The 15,254-nt window shown below is 41.9% G+C and overlaps 2 protein-coding genes across 3 annotated transcripts; one reads left to right on the top strand and one right to left on the bottom strand.

Annotated features, from left to right (window-relative positions):
- Positions 1–130: 130 nt before the first annotated feature.
- kctd10 (potassium channel tetramerization domain containing 10) lies at positions 131–3,736 on the bottom strand. 2 transcript variants are annotated; one of them, XM_086174451.1, is made up of 7 exons: positions 3,591–3,736; positions 2,554–2,767; positions 2,201–2,370; positions 1,909–1,995; positions 1,744–1,796; positions 1,437–1,632; positions 131–1,340 (listed from the first exon to the last, which is right to left on the bottom strand). In XM_086174451.1, the coding sequence occupies exons 1-7, from the start codon at positions 3,591–3,593 to the stop codon at positions 1,122–1,124; spliced, it is 942 nt and encodes a 313-aa protein (XP_086030577.1). In that variant the 5' UTR covers positions 3,594–3,736; the 3' UTR covers positions 131–1,121. The 2 variants fall into 2 exon arrangements, with proteins under 2 accessions (XP_086030577.1, XP_086030578.1); XM_086174452.1 differs by having other exon boundaries at positions 2,554–2,763; positions 3,591–3,647.
- A 202-nt stretch (positions 3,737–3,938) lies between these two features.
- On the top strand, positions 3,939–15,153 carry ube3b (ubiquitin protein ligase E3B). Its single transcript, XM_086174146.1, has 27 exons — positions 3,939–4,469; positions 4,623–4,791; positions 4,899–5,016; positions 5,117–5,176; positions 5,269–5,373; positions 5,450–5,546; positions 5,637–5,722; positions 5,834–5,916; positions 6,451–6,556; positions 6,654–6,774; positions 6,867–7,044; positions 7,609–7,775; positions 8,233–8,400; positions 8,478–8,649; positions 8,746–8,864; positions 9,575–9,689; positions 9,798–9,897; positions 10,498–10,617; positions 10,694–10,870; positions 11,200–11,310; positions 11,417–11,554; positions 11,644–11,709; positions 11,791–11,849; positions 11,942–12,124; positions 12,646–12,757; positions 12,840–12,932; positions 13,033–15,153. Exons 2-27 carry the CDS (start codon positions 4,631–4,633, stop codon positions 13,222–13,224), a joined length of 3,207 nt encoding a protein of 1,068 aa, XP_086030272.1. The 5' UTR covers positions 3,939–4,469; positions 4,623–4,630; the 3' UTR covers positions 13,225–15,153.
- Positions 15,154–15,254: the final 101 nt, after the last annotated feature.

Below are 15,254 nucleotides of genomic sequence, written 5' to 3'. Positions count from 1 at the left end.
CAGAGGATGAACGCTGCTTACGGCACGTTAACCGAAAACATATTTTACCTGCTTTAAGGAATGTGTGAATCAAACAAATAAATTTTTGTTTGCGCACACGACCGTAACAAAAAGTCAAGACAAACACTTATCCTTTTTGTAGAAATTTATTTGTGATAAAGTATGTATAAATATAAAACATACATATGTTTACTTCTGTACAACAGACCCAAGTACTGTGATTGGTATACATAAACTTAAACTGTGCAAACAGTACATTCTTTAATGATTTGCAGGGGATGAAAGACAGCTCTAATTTCTCTTCCTGTTAAAAAGCTTGTGGACAGGATTTAGTTCCTGCTGGGGAGCTCTGGTTACAGTCGTTAACTTCAACCTCAGTATCAATCATGTGATCATCTGAGTCGGTTTAACGCCTCAGGCCAGAAGCTCGAGTTCCGTTTTGTGGGGTGAAAAGTAACCGAACGAAAGTTCAAAACTGAAAAAACACAGCAGCAGCCCTACAAAATGGTCCATCTGCTTGGGACAGCTGAACTGCACCCAAGGTGATTGAAAAGAAAGTTTTTAATGTTCACTTCCTGCAGGCTTTTCAACAGCCCGGCTAACATCTTCTCCAAATAGAACAGTGCCACCCTGTGGTTCTAAGATGTTTGACAATTGGCTCGTACACTCGGAACCACTGGGCCCGTCGAAAAGCCATAGTGAAGAGAAGCAAAATTTTTACGTGCATGATGCTCTCCTGGGTGTAATGTAGTTAGAATCACAAAAAAATAAAAATAAAATCATAATACTTGTTTTTTACACAAACAGATGAACCAGGTCACCTGCACCACTAAATGCAAACATCAATGATGAATGAGTTTCTGCACACAGGCTGAAACAATGATACACGTTCATAAGACTAACATGGAGTAAAACACTACAGCCTGTCCGACCACGACAGATGACACACATAAACAAAATCATTTTACCACCATGCACAGTTGCATGACCCTCATCGTGTCGGAGTCTCCTGGAGAAAGCTGGTTAAACAAGTGGAAGTAAGAAAGAGGCGCTGGGTGTTAAGGCACATTTGTAAAATAAAGACTGTCCGGGGGTCACGGGCTGAATGAGAGAGAAAGAGGTCACTGGTGGTGGTGTGTGCGGTCGTCGGGTCGTTTAATGTGAATCCTACGAACTCGTTCGATTCGTTCTCGCTCCTCATCTTCATCTAGATGATGGGATCTTCCTGCGGCGCCCCCTGTTGCCTCCAACAGGGCATTGTCTGGTCCTCTGCCATCGTGAGATTCATAAAGGAGGATGTTGAGGGTCTCCTCATAGATCCGTGCTTCTGGGAACTCCACCTACGCAAGAGATCAGACATTTGAAGCCCCAACACTATGGAGGCTAAAAACGGGAAAGGACAACTCTCAGATAAGCACAGCGGGAGGAAAATGTACCTTTGTCTGCTTCTTTTCAGTTGCATAAACAATGGAGGTGCAGCATACTTCAGCAATCTTACGACCCTGGCCGTAAAATGACCAACAACAGATCTCGTCCCCGATCACATCTTTGATGAAGAGCACGCGGCCGTTGAACCGCAATGACAGCTTGTCAAAAAGTTCGATATTTTTCAGCATGTTGTCATCAGAATTGCTGAATAGGGACAAAAAAATCATTAATAAGTATTTTCACTGTGACATGTGCCCCATTTAAACCCCTCCCATTCAATTACTATTTAGCGGCAGCTATTTCCGAGCAACTCACCTGGTGTATGAATATTTATTATTGCTTCGGTTATACAGTAGTTTGACTGTAGGCTGCGAAGAAATGGGATTTTATTTGCTTCAAGAAAGAGCTTAAACCAAACGTATCTTGGTTCTAAAAGGCAACATGACAAATTGTAAACAAACAGAACAAAACATCATATACCTTATTTGAAGTTGCAATAAGCTTCTGCTCTTCCTTGGAGGATGTCATCAGAGGCACTTTACAAAGGGGTTCATAAGTTTCTTTGTTCTGCAAGACAAGTTTTTTCTTTTTAAGGAAATCATGTGTACCTGATAATACTGCAATATCCGTGGGACAGAATACCACCCGGAGGTCCAATCATTATGACAAATGATTGACTGCCATCCCAGACATACGCAAACTGTCTGAGGTTAAATTGATTTAGATGCCGCAGCCACATATAAATGTTCTGATGATTTGATACGGATGATACCTGCAAGGCTGCTGTGCATTCGTCAGCGAGACCTTGGACAAGGTAATACTTTGCTTCGGCGAGTAACTCCTCGGTTTCCCGGCGACTATCTGGGAGTGGCACAGCTCCATCTCTTAAGAAGTTTAAGATTGTTCCAAAGTGTTTCCCACAACGATCAATCAAAATCCAGCCTATGAGAGGAAAAAGGGTTAAACATCCATTAACATCCATTGACAGCGCAACATTATTAGTGGCTAGGACACAACAGAAATAACAAATCTCTCATGTAATGGGGAGGATTACTTTGAAAAATAAGATAATTGTTCAACATGACATCAGTATCCAGCATTCATTTTCTAAAAAAAAACACTTACCTTCACTATCTGTGAGGACCTCCATTCTCCCGCTGAACATGGCCTTGAGCATAGTGTCCTGTTTGGTTAGTGTCTGCATTGTAGTGTAGTACAGCGCCCCACCCACATTCAACTTCACATACTTCGAGCTGGGGCTGGAGCCTTTGAAAGACGTAGTCCGGGTAGTAGCTGCCGGCACTGCCGAGCTTACCACGCTCTCTCCTGACATCTCTTCCTGGGACAGGCATGAGAAGATAACATGGTGATCAGGGACCTTGCTCTAAATCAATAACTATTCAAAGCTACAACAGAATTTTATTTTTAAATGACCACAAACTGATGCATAATCAATCTTAAGAGGTTAAAGAGAAATGGAAACAACAAACAAAAATAATTTATTTCAGTTGACATACTAGAGATCAGCAGTCTTGTGTACAAGACACGATGACATGATCTCATTGCATGTAATTTAAGTATAAGACTCTTATAACCACTATTACTGTGTTTAATTAGTTTGACAACTTAGGTAGCACGTACCACCTATTACGTATAACTTAAATTTTAATGATGACTCAAGTATAAGGTTCTCATAAAATATTTCCGAACCAATCGATTATTTACTGCCGCTAGACTCTGATATTTATGGCAAACTGAACTCCACCCACACGTAAACTGAATTAACTTAATTGAGGGTAAAAAATCCTTGTCAGGGAGCGGGGACTTCTAAGAGGTCACGTTACCACGGTACATGAAAAAAGTAAAGGAATAGCGAGACATCATTCCAAAGGCAGGATTCATTCTTTTCCGATAAAATATAGACATTTAGTTGATAATCCCGACCTATCCTCCAGCTATGTCTGACATTATACGTATCTCTCGACCGGTAATCTAATTTTAGCTTCTACGGCTAGAGATCTAGCTCCCGAGTTAGCATTTAATACAAACGCTGAAATGACAATATGAAGAGTAAGCGACTTTGCTCCAGCAACTTTCCAGCCCTTTCTGTTAGTGTTGTAAAGAATATAGCGCCTATAGTTTAGACGAACAGACAAAATTACCATAGAACCCGCAACGGACTTCGTAGCTGTAGCTTGCTAACGTCAGTCAGCTAACACCCACTTCCTTCCGGTCCGGTACTGCGCAGTTTTAACAATGACGTCAACTTTCCAGTGAGCGGTTTAAAGGGACAGTTACCGATATTTTGTTTTAAAATATTGAAAGATAACAGCTAAAACAAAAGATACACACATAAAACGAGCCCTTTACTCTATTCTCACTTTTACCGCGTTTGACTGAGCCACTGTCAAGACAGTCTGTGTTTATTTATGTAGGACTGCACGTTTCCGCTATTTAAGGAGTAACAGTAATAAAAGCCCCCCCCTCTCTGCTTTCCCACTACACTGAAAGACAAGGAAATAAAGTTGCTAATTTCATAAAAGGTTAGTTTAAACTTTATGAAATTTAAAAATACTGTCGATCGATATTATAATTTATCCATGTCCATCTAGGGACATACAAACACGGGGAGGCTATCGTCTGCACCACCCGGAATAATTTAATGCGACACAAGGGATTAATGGTTTCAGTCAATGTAGGGCTCTCCTCTCATTGTTTACATTTCCAAAGGATATGTAAAGTCTGCTTGGGAGGCTGTCATTAGCAGGCAGTCGAAGCAAATTCCGTACCAATGCCAAATATCACTAAACTAATGTGACAAGGTCCCTTTTTTGAGACATATCAAGTCGAACTGCCGCGAAGTAGCCCCTGTGTGCTAACAGTTACTACTGCGCCGTCCTGTATCGCCGATCCTGATAATGGCATGTTAGTTCGGCTGGATGTCCTGCTCGGATCTTCGAGACAATAACATGACTGAGGAGGTATAGCACGACTGTGAGCCTGCAGGCCCGGACTATATCTTCACTCGAAAACAACAAAAGGTAAGTTCGATGCGATGGCCCCTCTGGAACCTTGCCATAATCACCCAAGTCAACTTAACCATCCCCATGTTAATGTCTATGTATGCGATATATTGCAGCGATGCATCTCTGCACAGTCTTTTGTTTTCTGTTGTTTTCCTCCCCCCCTCCTAGGGTGCACAATGTTTAGTGTACCTCAAAGCTCCAAGTCCGAGTTTTTGGACAAAGCCAGGCAGGCCAGAGAGGAGAGGAAGGGTCAGAAGGAGAGGGAAAGAGCAGCAATTCACATTCAAGCCCTGGTCAGGAGATTTCTCTGCCGCTGCAGACTCCAAAGGCAAATCAGGTGCTCCCTAGTTTTCCATGCATGCACCCACTTTTTAACCGGTTTGACTTCAGCTCAGAGTTAACTATTGTACTTTATCGGGCTGAACACTTTCTTTGTCTTGTTAGGAAAGAAGTTGATGACTATTTTCAAGCTTCTGAAAGTGGGACATCCAAAAGAAAAGCTCTCTCACTATTTAAAATCGCCCGGAAATTGTTATTTGTCTTTCGCCAAGAGGATAAGATGGTGAGTTTTTTTTTTTATTTACAGTTGGCATCAAATATTTTCCCTTTCAGAGCGATACAGGAGTAGATGTAATTTTTTTGCCTTTTTTAATATCACGCAGAGATTTGAGAAGCTCTGTCGTGCTATTCTTGCCAGCATGGAGGTTGAAAATGAACCTAAAGTGAGCACTCCTATTTATTCTCTGTCCCTGCAAAACAACAATACGACTGACTTTTATATTTTGCGGTGACTGATTTCACATTTGCCTCTCAGGTCTGGTATGTGTCTTTGGCTCTGTCCAATGAGCTCCTAGTTCCTTGGATTAAACACATAAAAGATGTGCTTTGGACCTGCTGTCAGTTATTGAAATATTTAAAGGTATGGTTATAATTTACAGTTGTGTTTTGATACCTGTCATGCTTGCTTATTCTACATAATCTGTTATGATTTGCAGCCTGACATACTTCAGGATAACAAATTGGTAACTCTATACCTCACCATGCTGGTGACGTTCACAGACACCTCAACGTGGCGAATAGTCAGAGGGAAGGGTACGTCTCTACTTCAAACAAAACTCTTTATTATCGGATGTGTTTTTTGTGGGGAATAAAATGTATATTTTCCCCCTTCCTCATTGTTAGGAGAGGCTCTTCGACCGCATTTGACCAAGCTTTGTGAAAACGTCATGGGTCATCTCAATCAAAGAGGATTTTATTCAGTTTTGCAGGTTCCGTCTTGCTCTTTTTACTCTCTCCATAGTATCGTTGTAGAAAACACGATGACGTTTAGTGCCCCCGCCTCCACTCGTCACTTAAATGAAATCTGCTTCCCTTTTCAGACCTTGCTGACCAATGGCTTAGCTCGTTCCAAACCGTCTCTCTCCAAGGGCACCTTAACGGCTATCTTTACCTTGTCGCTAAGGTGAGAAGGGTGACTGGGGGTGAATAGAAAAAAATATTCTTTAATTGTTCCACAGTGGGGAAATTTCAACCAATCACAGCAGAAAGTGGACAGTGTAAGAAAAAGTTATCAAAAATAGAAAACTAAAAATAAACAATAAACAGTATAAACAATGTGTATAAACAGTATAGAACCTTGTTTAACAAGTTGTAACTAAATTTAACTAAAGTAATGCATTTACTGGTAAAAATAAAAAGTCTTACAACGTCAATGAATTCTGTGACTCCGATCCACATGTTTTTATGTGGCGGTAAAAGGCCCGTGCCTGCTGTAATATATTCTCAGGTTGTCATTTGTTGTATTCCAATCTCGTGAACACACTATCTCTGACAGGCTCTTCGGGTTATATCTTCAAGTTTGGTAATAATCCAATATAAAGGTGCTGTTATCATTGTGAGGGCGAAAAAAACTGGTTTCTCCTCAGAAGTTTTAAAGTTTTTTTTTGTTTTTTTTTTGCTCATCACTGTCTCTTAAAGTAAGTCGTGTTTCTCTCAGGCCCGTCATCGCGGCTCACTTCTCCGACAACCTGCTGAGATTATTCCTCCTTCACATCATGTCCGTTCCAGCTGTTGTCTCCCACCTCAGCGTCCTTACCCCAGAGGTAAAAAGTCCGTCGGCGTGACACATCACACCCGCAGAACTCGGATTTTCAATTCAAACTGTCACAGAGTAACTTTAATGCCTTTGTCTCTCGACAGTGTATGACATTGATCCACACTCATGACTTACTACGGAAGTTCATTCTTTTCCTCAGTCGGGAAGAGCAATGTTCGGACATCTGTGGGGTTTTAGAGGGGAGCCACACGCTCTGCCTCCTCGGTATAGTCTTTTCGAGTATAAAAAAGGCATGTGCTGTATTTCACTATCTTTGTGACGATTAAGGGACGTGTCGTCTTTCTTGCGTTCGACAGGTAACTTGATCCAGTTGGGATTCCTCAATGAGAAAGCCATAGAGGACGAGGCCAACCATTTTGTCAAGGACCTGACGGACATGCTGTCGTACTGCCAGGGATACGTTTCCCAAAAGAAGTCAAACCTGACCCACTGGCATCCTGTCCTGGGCTGGTTCTCTCAGACTGTGGACTACGGGTTCGTAGCAAAGTTTCAAAATACATGGAAAATAGAGCTCAATTGATGTATCATCAAGGTGATGCCATCAGGCTTTCATTAATATTTAAATGTAAAAATTGCAAGGAAGGCATTATGTGTTCAGACATAGATAATTTCTAAATGAAGGTTGTGATGTGAATGTGAGGGCGTCTCTATGCCAACCATCTCCTTCAGAGCGCTGATGACAGCTGACATTATTCGTATTCAAACGTCTCCAGAGTGTTAACCCTCACGCAACGTGACATTTTAACGCCTCTCGATAAGTCCCACATTGGACTGTGTAAATGGCTGGATTTTCATTTCCAGGAAAAATGCAATCCCTTTCCAGCGCAAAAATTGACAATTGGTTCAAATATAATATGCGAGCATCAAATTTAGGTCAATTATCAATAAATATATTAACATTGGATTCTTGCCTCCCTAATATCAGTCAATCTTTCTTTTATTTCTTTCATTAATTAACTCTTGAATATCCCCATGGTATTCTTTCTTGGCCTGTCAGTGTGATTAAACAAATATCTCTCTTTTTCTTGCGCTCTGTAGCCTGAACGAGTCGATGCCGCTGGTCACGAAACAGCTTCAGTGTCTGTGGGGCGTTCCCGTCATCCGGACGCTCTTCAGCGACGTCCTCTCAAAAAAGCTGGAGAGCCAGGAGTCCACGCCCTCGCTGCCGCAACCCAGCACGTCACAGAACAACCTACCGGTTAAAAGTGAGAAATAAATCAAAAGAGATTTCGAGTGTTTTAAACTGACACGCCAGGTGATTTTGTGGGAAAACCCCCTGTCGGTTGGTGCAAAGCATGATTATAAACAACGCTGAAATTAGCGCAACCTGTTTTATACGTCATGACCTGTTGAGTGCATTCTCTATCGCTATCTTGGAATTTTGTGAATTTTAAGAAGAAAAGATGGTACACAGAAGCTTTTTGGAGTTGTCGGAATATAGCCATGATGGTTTCTGATAGATTTAGATTGGTGATTTTACCAATCAAAGAGGTGTGTGTCTCTTTACTGCATGAAAAAGAAGAGTAAAATACCTTTATTCTTATCCTGCTGTAGAAAGGGTTGGTGGGAGAGAGGGCACATTCTCAAAAAAAAAATCAATGATTATTGAATTGCACGTGAAAAAAAACAACAATCTTATCTTTTTGGACTTGGTTTCGACAGACCTCTTCAAGAGAGCGTTTCAGAAATCCGCTTCCGTGCGAAACATCCTGAAGCCAGTCGGTGGGAAGCGAGTAGACTCCGTTGAAGTCCAGAAAGTGTGCAGCATCTGCGTGCTTTACCAGACGGCTCTGTCCACCCTGACCCAAATCCGACTCCAGATACTCACCGGTCAGTGGTCACTTTTTGCTTCCCGCAAAAAAATTCTCGCGAAAAAAGTCGATCCGGTGAACTTTCATGTCCTGCAGGTCTCACACACCTCGATGACCTCCTCCCCAAATTGTGGGCCTTCATCTGTGAGCTCGGGCCTCAGGGAGGCCTCAAGCTCTTCATGGAGTGTCTCAATAACGACACGGAGGAGTCAAAGCAGCTCCTGGCGATGCTGATGCTCTTCTGTGATTGTTCGCGGCATCTCATCACGTAAACCACAGATATATATATTTTTTTCCGTCTCCATCTGGTGTGCGTGACTTGAATGAGTACGACCGTTCACGATTCCCTGCCGATGTGTTGCAGGATTCTGGACGACATCGAAGTGTACGAAGAGCAGACGTCATTCAAAATTGAAGAACTTGTCACCATCTCCTCATTTCTGAACACTTTTGTGTACAAAATGATATGGGATGGCATCTTAGGTGAGTTGGGTTTTTACAGCATGCATATACTGAAAATAATTGGAATTTAACAAGTATCTGTTTTAGTATCACAAGCTAAAATGATCCAAAAACATGCAGCAACTTAATTGGAAAAAGATTAGAGGATGGATGGAGATAAAATTATAAATAATATACCTGCTACTCACATTTGAATGCAATTAATATACCTGAAAGTAAAACACACACTAATAACAAATAAAGAGCAATTTGACTGATACTATTTCTTCTTACTTATTTCTATTACTTCTTTTTTCTGTAGATATAGGTCTACAAATAATTTAATTTTGTGTGTGTGTGTGTGCGTTTGTGTGTGTGTTTGTGTGTGAGAGTGTGTGTGTGTGTGAGTGAGTGAGTTCAGAGTGAATAGGAGATATGTTAAAAAAAAAATCCCTTGATTTGAAAGCACAAAAAGCTCCCATGACATAGATTCAAGACAAAGTTTTTATTGTCATTATGCCAGCATAATAAAATATTGTACACAGTTGAATAAAAACAGCTAAAAGTAGGTTGGAGCAGCATGAAAATGGATGATAGCAGCAGCAAAAAAAGTGCAAACTATAATTATCATTAGCGTTTTATTATGTAATTATAAGTACTATTTGAGCGGAACATTTCAAAAAGGGCTATTTTTTTTCTTTTAATGACATTCAAACGTCCCGATGCAATCCAGCCATTATTTCATCAAACAGAAAATGCAAAGGGGGAGAAACTGGAGTTGTTCCACAGCGTTCACGGCTGGCTGATGGTGCTGTACGAGCGGGACTGCAGGCGAAGATTCACCCCCGATGACCACTGGTTACGCAAGTAAACGCCAACGCTTTTTTTTTTAATATTCCCGCCGTATCAAACCATCCTTCCCGAAATGCGTTGACTGAGAGAAGCTCCTCTTTTTTTTTGTTTTCCTCCCTTTAGGGACCTGAAGCCAAGCCTGCTGTTCCAGGAGCTGGAGAAGGGAAAGAAGCGAGCCCATCTGTTGCTGCAGTACATCCCGCATGTCATCCCGCACAAAAACGTGAGTAGAGGTTCCCCCTCGCCCTCTTGTATGGCTTGGTTAACAATAATAATAATAATTAATAATAATAATGATGATGATAATGATAAGAATAATAATATGTTTTATTTAAGGCTCTGTATTCAACACTGAAGGACAACATACAGATATGTGCACCTACACAAAATACAGATCCAAAATAAAGATAATAAAAATGAGATGGCTGTCTCGTGTCAGCCACGGGCACAACAACAACACATAGAGGACAGAAAAAAAATTAGGTACTAAATATTTATGAAAGTTAGATTGGGTGTATAGAAATGTAGGATGATCACGCACTTTTTATGAACTCGCCGCTGTGGTATGAGTGACAATTTGTTTGCTGGTAAGAATATGGGTGGTAGCCCGTTGGAAGGTAATTGTGACATTTTAAACACGTTAACCTAAAATACTAGAAAAAATAGTTGTGTTTGAATGTGATGGAGGAGGAGGCGTAGTTCTATTAAAGAAGAAACTGTGAAAAAGTTGAACCCACTGTGATCTGGTCAAAGAAAAACACACCGCGTGATAAATGAATGACCTTAGTGTTTTTGTCGTTATGCTGTTTACTGCTTATATCAGAGGGTGCTGCTGTTCAGAAACATCGTCACGAAAGAAAAGGAAAGTCTGGGATTGGTAGAAACCAGCTCCGCATCGCCGCATGTCACCCACATTACCATCCGCCGTTCAAGGATGTTAGAGGTACGTGGCTGAGCGATGAAATGGATGGAGGGGGGGAAATTATAATAATAATGCTTTTGCCGTCTCCCCAACGAAGGATGGATACGACCAGCTTCGCCGCTTGCCGGTGAATTCGATCAAAGGCGTCATCAGGGTGAAGTTTGTGAACGACTTGGGGGTGGACGAGGCCGGGATCGATCAGGACGGCGTCTTCAAGGAGTTCCTGGAGGAGATCATCAAGAAAGTGTTTAACCCTGCCCTGAATCTCTTCAAGGTGATTCAAGATAGTAATCCTACCTGAGGCTATCAGACTTTTTAATTCCTCTTCCTTCAGCCGAAGGGAATATTCAAATCTTTGTACTTTTTAAGACCTTAAAACACTTTATAGCCTTAACTTTGACACTTTATATTTTATTTGTATTTCTTATTCTCCCTCCTTCCTAACACTACTTGAAACTCTGGCACAACAATTTCCTTCGGGATAAATAAAGTTGTTCTTATTCTTATTCTTATTCTTAATGTAAAATGTCTTTTGTTTTGTTTTTTTTTTCACCTGCAAATGACCCCTTTCCGTCTTGGACGTTTATATTTTTTCTCCCATAGACCACAAGTGGCAATGAAAGGCTGTACCCTTCACCCACCTCTTACATCCACGAGAATCATCTCCAGCTTTTCGAGTTTGTCGGAAAGATGCTTGGCAAAGCCATATATGAGGTATCCTCTGCAGTGCTCTTGACGATCATCCTCAATTGGACATCGGTCTTGATTGTACTCACTGGTGTGTGTGTGTGTGTGTGTGTGTGTTTGTTTACGTGTTCAGGGAATTGTGGTGGACGTCCCTTTTGCCTCGTTCTTTCTCAGCCAAGTACTGGGCCACCACCACAGCACTTTCTACAGCTCCATCGATGAGCTGCCTTCGTTGGATTCCGAGTTTTACAAGAACCTCACCTCCATCAAGGTCGGCTGAAAAATTATCCCTTCCTATTCCGCCGTCTTCTCTTCACTCGGGTCCGGGACGTTCACGACATCACCGCTTTTGTTTTGCAGCGCTACGATGGGGATGTAGGGGATCTGGGGCTGACGTTGTCCTATGATGAAGATGTCATGGGGCAGGTAAGCACGAACACCCAGGAAGTCAGGACTCGCGGTGAATAATCACCCAGCTCTAAGCTTTCTCTAAATGTTCGCATGCAGCTAGTGTGCCACGAGTTGATACCCGGAGGGAAGACCATGCCAGTCACCAACGAAAACAAGTATGTAACTCCTTAGCCTTATTTTAGAGTGCAAAAACAGTTGGTTATTACATGAATTGCCGAACGCTCTGCACCGTCCCCCCCCCCCGCAGGATCAGTTACATCCACCTCATGGCTCACTTCCGGATGCACACCCAGATAAAGGAGCAGACGGCGGCTTTCATTCGGGGCTTCCGCAGCATCATCAACCCGGAGTGGCTGCACATGTTTTCCACACCCGAGGTCCAGCGGCTGGTCTCCGGGGACAACGCGGAGATCGACTTGGATGACCTCAAGTAGGAACATGCTTTCTTTCCGCAACTGCGGGTTGTAATTTTGGTTTTAAATTGAGCCGTCATCCGGCTAGCCTGTAAGGTCAAATGTTGAAATCCAGATGTAAATCCAGTTTGTGGACAAAGAATTTACATAACCAAATGTTTTCATAAATTTTTATTCATTTTATTTTATTTTCTATTTTTGTTTAATACTTCTATTCTCAATTTATGTATTCTATTCATTTATTTCAGATTATTTTTTTGTGGGGGCTGAACATACAGTGTGTACCCATGTATACAGATTAAAAAAGGCCAGCAGGCCCATATGGTCTATAACACACTGAAATGGTCACTTGGGGCATTATGGGCCCGCAAAAGGCAGTCATTTGGGCCCATAATAAAATATTCATCATCTCTGATTAACGGTCAAATGCATTGATGGAAAATAAAAATAAAAACAATATAATCGGAGTTATGTTTGAAAATTTTATCTGAAACAGAGCTTTTTACACACATCATGAGGTTTGCTCCCCCCCTTGCAGGAAACACACCGTCTACTATGGAGGTTTTCACAGCAGCCATCGTGTCATCATCTGGCTGTGGGACATCCTGTCCAGTGACTTCACCGCCGAAGAGAGAGCAATGTTCCTCAAAGTGAGCTTCTTCCAAAGCGCCAACGGCAGAGATTGTAAGGTTTAAAAAAAAAAAAGGAATAACCGTTCTCTTTTTTTCCAAGTTTGTCACCAGCTGCTCAAGACCTCCGCTGCTCGGGTTCGCCTACCTCAAACCCCCTTTTTCTATCCGGTGTGTGGAGGTGTCAGATGATCAGGTAAGACCACATTAGCTGAAGCGCCGCGGCTAGCACTCCGATCTTTTCCTTTCACCGACGGCTCGGACCAAATCGGTGCCCATTTCGTCCCCGTCGCCAGGACACAGGAGACACCCTCGGCAGCGTCCTCAGGGGCTTCTTCACCATCCGCAAGAAGGAGCCGGGGGGTCGACTGCCCACGTCGTCCACGTGCTTCAACTTGCTCAAGTTGCCCAACTACAGCAAAAAGAGCATCTTGCGCGACAAGCTGCGCTATGCTATCAGTATGAACACTGGCTTCGAGCTCTCCTAGCTTGGACGCAAAAGGACAATCTGTGTCGAGTGGCTTGGCCCCCCCAGGCGTCAGGTTTGGATTCCCCGGGGCCGGAGCCTGTTGTGTTTGGGTGGCATCAGAGACTCTCCCTTTTATTTTATTTTTTTTTTTAGGCTCTGAGCTGGGCTTTACTTTTGGACACCCCTCTCACCGAAAAGAGATGCTGATTTTGCAGCACAATAATATTTTTAGCATCTTCCTTTGCCACTCTCCCGACATATAATTGTCATATTTGAACTTGATAGATCTGTTTCTCAGGCTTAACAGAATCATGGATTGAGAAGGAAAAACACAAAAAAAATCCCCTTTTAAGTTAACCGTAAAGCAATACATTTGCAACGCAAGCCATTTGACGCGCGATCGACCTGCAAAGGTTTGTTGACGTACTCTTGAGCCCGGTCTCCGTCATCTGGACAACTTTCAGCCGACACTGGCTTGGACGTGAGATGATTTGCTGATTGTGATGTATCTTTTTTTTCTATGTGGGAGACAAATCAATATTTTAAGTTTGAAGAGCCAAGGAGGAATGACTCTTTCCAAGCAATCCTGCGTTGGTCAATGCACCCCCATTTCGAGTACAATTGTATTGCACCGATCCATTTCTCCTTACCGTGTGGACTGCTGTTTTTTTAAATGTCCTCAACATCGCGTGGAACTACGCTGTTTTCGGGAGTTTTATGTTCAGCTCACGGAGCAGAGAATAGAAATTTTTGTCAAAAAGTATCAGATCCTTTAGATTTCATCTCCGGGCTGGCCTTTTAAAAGAAAACGGAGCCGTTGCTGTCGTTCGTCTTTTACGATTATTTGCGTCACTGAGAATCGTCAGCACGTCACCCTCACCTCGAAATTCAATCGGCGACGCTCGTCTTCGATACGTCACATTGGGAAAAATAAAAAAAAAACAAGACTTTCGCTAAACATTTTGAATAAGGTCGAGGGTCTCACGCCTCGCCGCGTTCACGTGTCAGACCGCCTGTATATTTGGAAACAAGCCATAGAAATGGGGGGTTGGGCTTTTTCTCTGAAAACCTGACCACTGTACTACCACTACAGCAAAGACAGAGAAAGTTTTAAAGACACCCTTGGGTCACTGGACTCCTTAAGCCATGTAGATAAGAAAGAGGTTTTTTTTTTTCTTCTTTTTTATCAAGCCTCTCACTATGATGTCACGGACTTGGATCATAAATCAAAATGTGTCTGCTTGTTTTGTCATCGTCATGGAAACCCCTGCTGTTTTTTTTTTTTGTTTGTATCGTTGTTTTTTTTTTTTTCGTTTGGTTTGATGGAGAGAGGAACGTGAGGGTGAACATTACCGTGAAAGCCTAAAAATGTCTTAAACAGGGTTTATTTCTATCGTGGAGTCATGTCAAACTGGGGCTTTTACTGTTAAAGAAAGGCTTGAAAGAAGTAGATTCTTCATTATGCAAAAAAAATATATATAAATATATATATGTATATATATGTATATATACACATATATATATTTACTCTCATGAGTGAGTATGATCATGCTAGTAAGTAGTATAAGCTGTAGGATATACTGGTTATATCTCTGTGTTGTCAACCAGTTATTTAAAGGCCACTAACAAAACTCACATAAAATACACTACTTACAGTTAAGAACAGTCTGATTTATGAGATGCTGTAAAATCTCTTGAGAAATTATTTGGGAGGGTGTTTTGTGTTCGTCTCTTCGAGGAGGAAGGAGCGTGACGCCGAAAGACGTGATCGGTACCTCACAAGCTTGTCTGTCTTTGTCCGATGATGAGTCGACTCATCCTATTTCAATGATGTCAAGAGAAGTCCGGATTTTAAATGCACCGACTGACCGACGATGCTGGTTTTCAAACAAACAAACAAAAAAAAAATAGACAAAGAAAAAGAAAGGAAAAAAAAAAAAAAAAACAATCCAAGAAATGTTTCCGCCTGCGATTTCGAAGGCGTGCCGTCTTTTCGAAAGTGTCTTTTAACCGTGCTGCACTACGGAGTGTCCTTTTTGGGGAAAAAAA

Source organism: Fistularia commersonii, chromosome 26 (assembly GCF_037954325.1).
Source record: "Fistularia commersonii isolate RoL2024-O1a breed Wild chromosome 26, RoL_Fcom_v1.0, whole genome shotgun sequence".
NCBI lineage: Eukaryota > Metazoa > Chordata > Actinopteri > Syngnathiformes > Fistulariidae > Fistularia > Fistularia commersonii.
The sequence above is the reverse complement of the archived record's forward strand: the minus strand, read 5'-3'. Positions and strand labels throughout refer to the sequence as shown.